Source organism: Staurois parvus, unplaced genomic scaffold (assembly GCF_062004578.1).
Source record: "Staurois parvus isolate SC_StPar_1 unplaced genomic scaffold, SC_StPar_1.0 ptg000086l, whole genome shotgun sequence".
In the NCBI taxonomy this organism is placed as follows: Eukaryota; Metazoa; Chordata; class Amphibia; order Anura; family Ranidae; genus Staurois; species Staurois parvus.
In genome coordinates this window covers 610,921-623,233 of record NW_028317882.1, presented here as the reverse complement: position 1 = coordinate 623,233, position 12,313 = coordinate 610,921, and the positions used below count along the sequence as shown (strand labels likewise).

General features: G+C 39.5%; 1 protein-coding gene across 1 annotated transcript in view; it reads left to right on the top strand.

Annotated features, from left to right (window-relative positions):
* Positions 1–12,313, top strand: part of PDE6B (phosphodiesterase 6B) — a 96,323-nt gene that overhangs the window by 18,060 nt on the left and 65,950 nt on the right. Inside the window, exons 4-8 of the mRNA XM_089670125.1 lie at positions 1,949–2,089; positions 2,791–2,865; positions 4,332–4,396; positions 6,822–6,888; positions 10,600–10,647. Of these exons, the coding sequence (XP_089526251.1) occupies positions 1,949–2,089; positions 2,791–2,865; positions 4,332–4,396; positions 6,822–6,888; positions 10,600–10,647 (396 nt within the window). The remainder of the gene's footprint in view (positions 1–1,948; positions 2,090–2,790; positions 2,866–4,331; positions 4,397–6,821; positions 6,889–10,599; positions 10,648–12,313) is intronic.

Below are 12,313 nucleotides of genomic sequence, written 5' to 3'. Positions count from 1 at the left end.
GCTTGGTAATTCCCAAATTGGGCTCTGGAATCTAGAGGCTCCAAAGAGCCTTGGAAAGTAAGAAACCTCTAATCCTGGTTCCAGGTTTTACCATGGAAAATCAGGCTGTAACCGCCTTCATAATCAAGGGTCTGGCAGTGATTCAGGGCTCCTTTTCTCTGGATGCAAACAGCTTTTGGCAGACATTAGGAAATTGTCCATGCTAGTCTCCAGGAGAGCTCATCTGACCAGGCCATTCCTTAAAAAGTGTTGAAAGATGGTGTGTCTGTAGGCAGGAGCCTGTTCAGCCTAGGAGGGCATATTTTGTTTTCCAAAAAGCTGATGGAGACAGCGTGGTGAGTCTGGGCAGAGACAGACTCAAGGACTATGAAGGTTTGATAACTCAGAGGCTGAACGTTTTACGGTCTGTCAATGCTGAAATCCCCTGTGAGGGTAGCCCTGTGATTCGCTTTGAAGTTTGCTTTTCTTTACATAAAATTGGGCAACAAGCCCTAAAAATTTATGTCTAAGAACTAAAATGTAAAAATGGGGTTTGAATAAATGATCATTTCTACCAACTCACTACATCGGTACAGTCCCAGCAGCAAAGGTAAATTACCAGCACAAAATGGAAGACGTAGGGGTGTCAAACTAGCGGCCCTCCAGCTGTTGAAAAACGACAAGTCCCATCATGCCTCTACCTTTGGGAGTCATGCTTGTAACTCAATCTTGCAATGCCTCATGGGACTTTGGTTTGGCAAGAGCTGGAGGGCCGCCAGTTTGACACCTGTGGTAGATTATTAAACTCTGGAACTAATAAAAAGCTGCAAATGCAGGACAAAAGTGGCGTATCATCAATTATATGACTGCAAAATTAGAAAAATACAAAATAAACTTTATTTCATTCCTAAATAGAAATATTGACATTACACAAAAATTAAATATAAAAATACCGCTTAACTACCCATAAAAGTATTTACATATTTTTATGGGTCGTTTTTTATGTTTAAGGGGTATTGCTATGTATAATTTATGTCAGTTTTTCTATTTATGGATTAAGTTTATTTTGTATTTTGCTAATTTTCCAGCCATATAATTGTTGCGTCCTGCATTTGCAGCATTTTATTCTGACCAAAGTTTAATACTCTAGTCCTTCTTCCTTTTTGTGCTGCTAAAAATGTATTTCCCCAGCTGGACTTTTGGACTGTGACCCGGAATTAGAAAACTACTGTTGCAAACGTGACTGCCGAGCTCAATCTCAGTCCCGTGAGATAGTTTGGACAAAGTTTGTGTTTGTTTTTAATTGACAGTGCAAGCACTTTACTATATTTACCTTTCTATTACTGTTCTGACATCAGAAGGAAGGCTTAACGTTCTTCTTTTCTTTCACTTTAATTTTGGGAGTTTCTAGTTAGATGCCAGCAAATAAGTGCAGTGAGGTAGGTGACGTTCAGCAGGGTCATGCTGTGTGAGCTTATATACAAGGCAGCAGTGATGTATGCTGTCACCACTGCCTGAAGAAAGATGGACCCATCAGTCTGATGTTGCTGTTTCATTGTCCAATCAAAAGCTGGGGGGGGGGTGTCACGGGGATCTAACTGTATTGTTAACCTTCAGCAGAGAAAATCAGGTCACCTGGCTGTACAGTCTGGCAGGGCTGTTTAAATGTTGTTATTAGGTGGACAGCACCTATGCATATATTTTAGTGGTATATTTATCTAATTGCTTATAGTTCAGATTTAAAATATAAATTGGCTGGTGCAGCAATCATTCGGATTATATTGTTTTCTTACGGATAATGGAATTTCCCAGTTTGTTCAATTTATTGGTATATTTTATGTGCTGTTTGAGTACACAAGCAAAGTAATTCATTTTGAAAAGGCATTTATGTCATTAGTATCGATTAGGTGCTTTGCGTTTTACTAGTGATTTTGTGAAATAGACTGAATGATTTTGTATTCATCCCTAGGTGTTATTATGGTCAGCAAACAAAGTATTTGAAGAGCTGACAGACATTGAAAGGCAATTCCACAAGGCCCTTTACACAGTGAGAGCGTATTTAAACTGTGACAGATATTCTGTTGGTCTTCTAGACATGACGAAAGAAAAGGTACTGTACTATAAATGAATACTGCCCTAAATTTAGTGCTATAATAAATGTCTAGCACAGTTATAACCTATATTGAATTTTAAGACTATTTTATTACCATTCAGAATCTGAAAGTAAACTTATGTGAAAAATATTACCAGCGGTATAAATGTCTAAGGCCATCGTATAGCTAAACTTTCACAACAATAACATTAGGGTAATTGCCATCTTGTCTTTCTTTTCTTATTAATTTGTTGCCAAAAATATTTTTTTTATTTGCATAGAGAATGGTTAGAACCCCTGTGAGATTTTTCATTGCTGTCTTTGTCCCCACTGGGTTAAGTTACGCATTCTATTTGTCCTAGTGACCAATGTCACCTGGACTGAAAGTGATTGAGAATCTGTAATTGGAGCGGTTACTGGAACAGAAATAGAGGAAGGTTTCCTATGGAGACACTTGTTCCTGTGATAACTGCCTAAGACAGTATTCCTCTTACTTTAGAGAAATTTCATTTTACTCCCCATTGTGTGTTTGAGTCAGGAAGTGAAGGTAAATCTCCTCAATGGATGTTAACTAACCCATAGCATATCCAAAACTAAAGAAAAATGGCTTTAGATATACTTTTTTGGTGTTGTATTGGGATGATTGAGAACTCCATATAATATATTTTGGTATAGTTGTACCTGCCTTTTTTACTGTTGAATAAAATCTTCTGTTTTAGGAATTTTTTGACTTGTGGCCAATCCTGATGGGAGAGGTTCCTCCATACACAGGGCCCCGTACTCCAGATGGGAGGGTAACCATCTATTGCACTAGTTTTTGTATGAATGTCTATCTATCTATCTACACTATATTGCCAAAAGTATTGGGACAGTTGCCTTTGCACGCACATGAACTTTAATGGCATCCCAGTCTTAGTCCGTAGGGTTCAATATTGAGTTGGCCCACCCTTTACAGCTATAACAGCTTCAACTCTTCTGGGAAGGCTGTCCACAAGGTGTAGGAGTGTGTCTATGGGAATGTTTGACCATACTTCCAGAAGCACATTGATGTCGGATGAGAAGTCCTGGCTTGCAGTCTCTGCTCTAATTCATCCCAAAGGTGTTCTGTCAGGTTGAGGTCAGGACTCTGTGCAGGCCAGTCAAGGTCCTCCACCCCACACATGCTCATCCATGTCTTTATAGACCTTGCTTTGTGCACTGGTGCGCAGTCATGTTGGCACAGGAAGGGGCCATCCCCAAACTATTCCCACAAAGTTGGGAGCATGAATTTGTCCAAAATGTCTTGGTATGCCGATGCCTTAAGAGTTCCCTTCACTAGAATTAAGGGGCCAAGCATAACCCCTGAAAAATAACCCCACACCATAATCCCCCCTCCACCAAACTTTGCACTTGGCACAATGCAGTCAGACAAATACCGTTCTCCTGCCAACTGCCAAACCCAGACACATCCATTGGATTGCCAGACAGAGAAGCATGATTCGTCACTCCAGAGAACATGTCTACACTGCTCTAGAGTCCAGTGGCTGCGTGCTTTACACCTCTGCATCCGACGCTTTGCATTGCACTTAGTGATGTAAGGCTTGGATGCAGCTGCTCTGCTATAGAAACCCATTCAATGAAGCTCTCTATGCACTGTTGTTGTGCTAATCTGAAGGCCACATGAAGTTTGGAGGTATTTAGCTATTGACTCTGCAGTTGGTGGCTGTGCACTGTGTCCTTCAGCATGCGCTGACCCCGTTCTGTCATTTTACGTGGCCTACCACTTTGTGGCTGAGTCGCTGTTGTTCCCAGTTGCTTCCACTTTGTTATAATACCACTAACAGTTGACCATGGAATATTTAGTAAAAAGGAAATTTCACGGATGGACTTATTGCACAGGTGGCAACCTATCACGGTACCACGCTTGAATTCACTGAGCTCCTGAGAGTGACCCATTCTTTCACAAATGTTTGTAGAAGCAGTCTGCACGCCTAGGTGCTTGATTTTATACACTTGTGGCCATGGAGGTGATTGGAACACCTGAGTAGAATGATTTGGAGGGGTGTCCCAATACATTTGGCAATATAGTCTGGCTGTCTATCTATCTATAGTATCTACAGTATCTGTCTATCTACAGTATCTATAGTATCTATCTATAGTATCTATCTATCTATCTATCTACAGTATCTATCTATCTATCTATCTATCTATCTATCTATCTATCTATCTATCTATCTATCTATCTATCATCTACAACAAGCCTGTGTTGTTTTATTTTTAGGAAATCTTATTTTATAAGGTTATTGACTACATTTTGCATGGAAAAGAAGACATTAAAGTCATACCGTAAGTGTATTTAGGAAATTAAATGCATACTGATCATTTAAAAAAAGTAACAAGCTGCAAAAGGGCTTGTTTCTAAATATTTAAAGTGAAAGCGTAGTAGCCAATAATGTTCTTCCCATCATTTTTTAAATTAGCCGCAAGTAATGACACATGGAAATCAGTTGGTTGCTCACAGTTGGGTATCTATAAAAGGTAACAAATTACAGCGGGAAAATTATTTCTAAATAAAGCAGGCCATAGACAGAGCAAATTTCTTTCCTGCAACCACGGTTGTTGACAGGTTGACCGGGGAATCCCTTCCACGAATTTCATTGTGTTCTTCCTGCAAAGGGGGGGGGGAGCGGGAGCATTGAGACAGTGATTATTGCTAGCAGCTATAATAGCTGCTAGCACTAATCGCATGTGAAGTCTGGCAGGCTGGTTGTACCCAAGTTGATCGATCAATCAATTTGGGTACATTCAGTCTGCCCATGCATGAAATCTTGGCCGGCTCCTATCAGCCAATCAAACTCTCCTATTATTTTCAAAACTGCACCAAACTAATGATACATGGGGTTGATTTACTAAAAGAAAATAGTCTGTTCCCTTTGCAAGGGTATTTTCACTTAACTTATTGAATATGGTGAAAAGAATACACAGTGATGCGCAAAAAAAATAAAAATAAACTGTGGTTTTGCTTGCATGTCATTGAATGATGAAAGTCAGCAGAAGTTCACCTCAAGTGCTAAACTAAGGTGACATTCCCTTGAAAAGTGAACAGCCTAATTTAGTATAACATCCCCATGGAATCGAATTGGTTGTTAATGTCAACATGCCCACCTATATCAAACTAGAATTAACACCATAGTACATATGTCAAATACTTATAACGTATCAGTGAAGGGAAGGACAGTGCTCGCCAGCAAAACCAGGAGTCCAATGTTGAGGAATGTAAAAGCAGAGAGTGCAGCGCTTATAAGATGATAATCATATAAACATTTTCAAAATCAGATAAGATGCGTTTTAAAATAATAAATCTAAGTGCGTATGAAAATAAGCTGTAAAATAAAGTGCAAGCATATAATTTCAAAATGTGCTCTGAAATAAATACATAAATAAATAGATTAAAAGTCCATGTGATAGTGAAAACTCTAATGTCCATTAAGAGGTGATGCTACGTGAAGATCTGTGTTCAAGTGGTCACAAATACATTCCATGTGCCAATTGTATATAGGGTGAAGTGCCAGGGATATAGTAAAAATGCACACTCACCAGATGCGCATTTTAAATACGCAATTTGTGTAAATGATGTGATCATCCAGAGGTCCCCTTTAAGGTGGAACGGATATGTAGCCTGGAAAGGAATCTCCCTCTTTTGGATCCTCTCCCTCCTTTGGATCCTGAGCTACTCTGCAGCCGTCCTTCACACTGGGCTCTGAAAATTACCAGCTCGATATGGAGCCAAGAAAGAAGTCGTCCATAGTGTAGTAATTCAAGGTTTATTATGGCCATCCTGATTGGTTGATATATCAGATCCGGATGTAAGTTTTTATCTTTCTGTTTATGCTGGAATTTTGACCATTAAAGACCTGTGTGCATATACCGCAAGGCCATCCTGATTGGTTGATATATCAGATCCGGATGTAAGTTTTTAAAATGTAAAAAACAAATTGTGATTTATTTTTTTTTAATTTCTACATTTTCCAAAAAATTGTAATCAAAATTACAACCGCCAAAAAACTCACCATGCCTCTTACTAAATACCTTGGACTGTCTATTTTCCAAAAATGGGTAATTTGGGGGGTATTTATACTATCCTGTTTTCGGGCCTCAAGAAATGAGATGGGCTGTCAGTATATCAGGATTGATCGATTGTCATGTATATATACCATGGGTTGTGGACTCTATAACTTTCCTACAGACTACATAATACACACTAATTTTGGGTATTTACACCAAAGAAATTTAGCACAATACATTTTGACCTAAACTTATGAAGAAATGTTATTTATTTGCAAAATTTTATACCAGAAACGAAGAAAAATTCATTTTTTTCAAAGGTTTCAGGGTTTTTTTTGTTTATTTAGCAAAAAATAAAATACTCACTGGTGATCAAATATCATCAAAAGAAAGCTCTATTTATGTGAAAAAAAATGATACAAATTTTTTATGGGTACAGTGTTGCATGACCGCACAATTGTCATTCAAATTGTGACAACATTGAAAGCTGAACATTTTCCTGGGCAGGAATGGGATAAAAGTGGCCAGTATTGAAGTAGTTAACATAAAAGTAATAAAAGAGCTAATAAAGTAAAATATGAACGTACAGCTATGTGTACATACTTGGGAAGCAGGTTCACAGTATGCCTTTAAATATTCTTACTAATGTGTCTTTAGAAAATATTTATTAACTACAATATTTTCTTTTTTTTTTTTTCAAAACCAGAAATCCTCCAGCTGATCACTGGGCTCTTGTTAGTGGTCTCCCAACATTCGTGGCAGAAAGTGGATTTGTAAGTTACAAACTGAGGAGCATTTTACATCTTGAATATAAAAAGTCAAACTAAAAACTGTTAAATATTAATTTTACGCAAAAGTAAACTGCATTCAAGTATGTCTAAACCCTCACCTCATTAAAGTATGTGTAAACAACCCATTCAGGGTAAAATAGAAATGAAAGGCAAAACATTTGTGCATAATTTTAAAATAAACATTATGAATACATTTTTTCCCCTTTTATATAAGTGATCACATATCCTTTGTTTTCAGCTGCACAAGAGCTGGGGGAGGAGAAACAGGAGCACACTGATCTTCCCAGTAAATTGTTGTGTGGGAGGGGGAGAAAGTGTAATTATTGGAGGAGAGCAGGCTGAGTTACCAGCCCAACTAGACAACTGACTACGCTGTGCTCTCCTGCCTAGCGTGGTCAGTTTTTAATATCAAAATAGAGAGACTGGCAGGTACACCAGGGATTTCACATAAAGGAAGCAATACAATAAGAAAAGGATACTTTTTCATATAAGTACGTGGTACAGCAGGGACATATCAGGAATACGAAATGCTGGGTTTACATATTCTTTAATTACGAGTATAGTGAAATTCTATTGAAAATGTCTATTAAACTTACAGTATAACTTCAAATTATTTTTAGTTTGTCTTTTTTGTAAATAGGTATGTAGCAATCCCTACTCTGTCCTCCAAACCTAGAGCACCTGTAACACTTTACAGTGCCCAAACAAGACTCAACTTTTACTGGCATTGGCCCTGAATTGAGCACTGCATGCAAGAATTGGCCAAGGATTTAGCCTTGTTGGGTCTCTCTAGGCCAGTGTTTCTCAACCTTTTTTCAGTCAAGGTACCCTTTAAAATTATGGACAGTTCCGAGGCACCCTTTAAAATTATGGACAGTCTGGATGCACCCCATTCTAAAATGGGGGGCTCTAGAATGTCCATAATTTTAAAAGGGCACCCCATTCTAAAATGTGAAAAACTATTGTAATAGTTTTATATAACGCAGCAACATCCACACATGTAGGACACCCAACGTTAGAGGGGATTTATTCTTTCAAAGCAAATACACTTTTACTCACTGGTCCTGACTAGTATTCCAGTGTTTCTCCTCTCCCTCCACTGAGCTAATGTGACCCCAATACTGATGGAGAGGGGCAGAGAAGGGTCAAACTAGGATGCTGTGCAGGCAGCTAACACCCTTATCAGTGATGATGTTACTGGCTGTCAGGTCGCTGATGGCTAGAAGGTCATAATGGTGCACAATGAAAACATGGGACTTTGTGTAACTAAAAGGCAGGCTTGTTCCATCTGTTGGCATGTTTTGGGCAATCTCCACACATTTTACCAGGGCACCCCTGAGGAAACCTTAAGGCAACCGGGGTGCCTAGGCACCCTGGTTGAGAAAGGCTGCTCTAGGCAGTGATAACCAACATTTCTGTCATTAAGGAAGTTCTGGTTAAAGTGTATGTAAAAGCAGAACTTTTGTAGTTTTGGATAGAGTAGGGAAGGGTTTGGCTTTCTGTCAAGGTTTTATGGTAGCCTGTGTTTGTTACCATTGAGGAAATAAGGGGGCTCGTCTTTCTTTTGTTTTGGTGACCATTGACAGAAAGTAAGGAATAATTATTAGACCAAGTGACTAAGGTAAGTCATTCAATTGGGACACATGTTCTGGTGACAACTGTCTAAGATGGGCATTAATCCCATATTTGGGAGGTTAGTTCCCTTATTTCCTGTTGCACCTCTAGTACAGGAAGTGAAGAGAAATCTACCCAGCAGGATATTAACATTAAAAAAAAAATGTTAATAACAACTCAATAGAAAGTTTAACCCTCCCCTTCTCTATCCAAAAATGCTGTACACACACTTTAAGGCTAGGTTCACACCTATGCAGGTTGCGTTTGAGCCATTTCTGCATTGCATTTTGCATTTTTACACTTGCATTTTTGTCATGTTTTTGATGCGTCTTGCGGTTTTTTTCTTTTTTTTTTTCAATTTTTCTTGTTGCTAAGCAGCTTTAAAATGCAAAACGCATCAAAAACATGGCAAAAACACATAAGAAATGCAGAAAAATGCAATACATGCTTTTCTGCAGTGTTTCCATTGAAGTCTATAGAAACAAAAATGCAACTTTTTGTGTTCAAAAAAGTCCCTGACCCTTTCCACAAAAAGCACCAGGTGAAAACACGCAGGCGAGAACATATCCCATAGGAAATCATGTTTAATGGACTGTACTGCACTTCTGCAAAACGCTGCAGAAAATGCTTAGGTGTGAACCTAGGGTAAAGTACACTTTGTGCATATGAATATAAAAGTGCAATAATCTATATGCAGATTTGTACTACAGTATAAATGTGTAGGGATCCAGTACATCAATATTTCATTATTTTATTATTATATTAAGTTATATATATATATATATGCACATATATATATATATATATATTTTTATAATTCTGTATTAATTGTATATATATATTATTATTGTCCAATTTTAAAAATTTTTAGGTGTGAATTTTAGAGGTTGTCACATACTTGGAGATTCACTAATTCCCAAATTGCATGTCTATGATTGTAATTCTCTGTACAATCATGTCACAATAATTCAGGTCACTTTGTGATCATAGGTCTGGTTAAAAAGCTTTCATCATCACCAACGTGTCCATTGTCAATTTTGAGCATGTTTTAAAAGTTCTTTTTCCTGTCTTAATTGTTTTAATTGTTACATGACCCACAAGTGGGACGAGCCGTCCGCTTTGTTCCTTCCACTCAGTCCCATCCCCCTTTAAGGCTGGTCCTTGGCTGGTCGGTTTCCCATAAAATGGCCGATTACCTCTCCATTTCCAGGACTTGATAAAGCGCATGTGCGTGAAACATGTCGTCCTGGTAACTGGCCACAACTTCCCTGCTTGCGGCAGTACGCTGGGCTTCCCCTCTGTCTCCTGGCTATCGCGGCGACATCATCCCAGGACGCTGCAATCACGTAGTCCCTGCATTTGACAGGCTCAACTCCATTCATCACCACTGTAGATCATCCCCAAGCAGACGGGCCATCCACCTGACCCAGGCAATAAACCCAGGTCCACCTGACCCAGGCACAAAAAAGTGTTTTTACGTTCCATTGCTTATTCCAATAAAGGTACTCCCCTAGTGGGGTTTTCTATGGTGCTTATCAATATTTCAGTGTAGACCTTCAGGCTAGGTTCACATATATGTAGTGCGGTACATCACAAGTGATTCGCACAGGAACCGCACCGCATTCCTGGGCAAATCGCATGCGAATTTGTGTGCGGTGCGATTGGAGCCATACATTATATATGGCTCACATCACACCGCACCTGTACCAAAAAGGTGCAGGACCCTTTTTTGGATCCTCACTAGAATAGGATCACATGGGTATTCACACCTATGCAATCCAATTCTGCACATCGCACCGCATTTTGCGGACTGCTTTCGAGGTGTTGTTAACTTAACATACACACCCACAACAGTTCGCATGAATGGGGTGCGATTCTGATGCGCTGTGGAATGCGCACAGAAAAAAACTGCAAATTCCGGACCGCATCAGTGTGAACCCAACCTCAAACACAGGTCACAGGCCACTTCGGTTATGTAAAGCTGCTCACGAAAATAATATGACTTGTAGTGTTGGATAACAATTTGATAGCTTGTGTTAATTTTCTATTGAAATTATGTATTGTTTTTGTCCCTTCTAGATCTGCAACATTATGAATGCAGCTGCAGATGAAATGTTTAAATTCCAGGTGAGAATAAAAGATTAAAGTATATAAAAATGCTCTAAATGTTTGGGAGCTCTTTAACAAGCAAGAAATTCTGACATATTTTAATGAATTTGAGAAATATTTGTTCTGGGCTTTTCCAGACTTTATATAACATTATTATAGACAGTATATTATCCAACGTGGCATTTTGAATCCTTATCTATTATGTATTCATACTTCAGATTTTAGTTAACCCTTTGGTTTAAATATGATTTGCACCCACTTTTTATTATACAGGATTTATATAGCGCCAACAGTTTGCTCAGAACTTTACAATATAAAGGGAGGCAATACAGCAACAATACAGTTCAATACAAGAGGGCTAGGACGGCCCTGCTCCTTGGAGCTTACAATCTAAGATGGAGGGGCTAGTGGTACAAAAGGTAGTAACTGTGGGGGATGGACTGGTAGGAGGAATAGAAGATTCCATTATTAGCTGAGGGCAGGATAGGCTTCCCTGAAGAGATAGGTTTTCAGAGATCGCCTAAAAGTGAGCAGAGTAGGCGATAGTCTGATAAATTGGGGAAGTGAGTTCCAGAGGATGGGGGAAGCTCTGGAGAAGTCCTGGAGATGAGCATGGGAGGAGGAGACAAGGGAGCTAGAGAGCAGGAGGTTGTACGAGGAGCGGAGAGTACGGTTTGGGTGATATTTGGAGACAAGATTGGTGATGTAATTTGGGGCAGAGTTATAGATGGCTTTATATGTTATTGTTAATGTTTTGAATTTTATTCATTGGGCAATGGGAAGCCAGTGGAGGGATTGGCAGAGTGGGGTGGCAGATACAGAACGGTTAGTAAGGTGGATGAGTCTGGCAGCAGCATTCATGATAGACTGAAGAGGGGATAGCCTGCGATGAGGTAGGCCAATGAGGAGGGAGTTACAATAGTCAAGGCGAGATATAACAAGGGAGTGAATGAGTTGCTTAGTAGTTTCAGAGGGCGTATCTTGGAGATGTTGCAGAGGTGAAGTCTACAAGATTTGGACAGTGATTGGATTTGGGGCTGAAAGGATAGATGGGAGTCTAGGATTACATCTAGTACCCTGGCATGGGGGGAGGGACTGATGGTTGTATTATTGATCTTGATGGAGAAGTCAGGGGAGGGGGCATGGGCTGGAGGGAATACTACGAGCTCAGTTTTGGAAAGATTGAGTTTGAGGAAGTGGAGTGACATCCATGCTGATATGTCACTTAGTAGGTTAGTAATGCGAGCAGAGACTGAAGGGGTGAGGTGAGGAGTAGAAAGATAGATTTGTGTGTCATCAGCATAGAGATGGTACTTAAAGCCATGGGAGTTTATCAATTGACCAAGGGAGGAGGTGTAGATGGAGAAGAGAAGGGGTCCAAGGAGAGAACCTTGAGGGACCCCTACAGAAAGAGGGAGTGAAGAGGAGGAGGCAGAGTTATAGGTAACACTGAAGGAGCGCTGCGATAAGTAGGAGGAGAACCAGGAGAGAGCAGAGTCTCAGAGGTCAAGAGAGTGAAGTTTTTTTTTTGTAGGAGGGTATGGTCAACAGTATCAAAAGCCGCAGAGAGGTCAAGTAGTAAGAGTACGGAGTAGTGGCCATTGGTGTTAGCAGTTAGTAGATAATTTAAAAGTATAATATTGCTGAGAGAAAGTATAAGTGTCCTTATAAAGATCCATGCTAT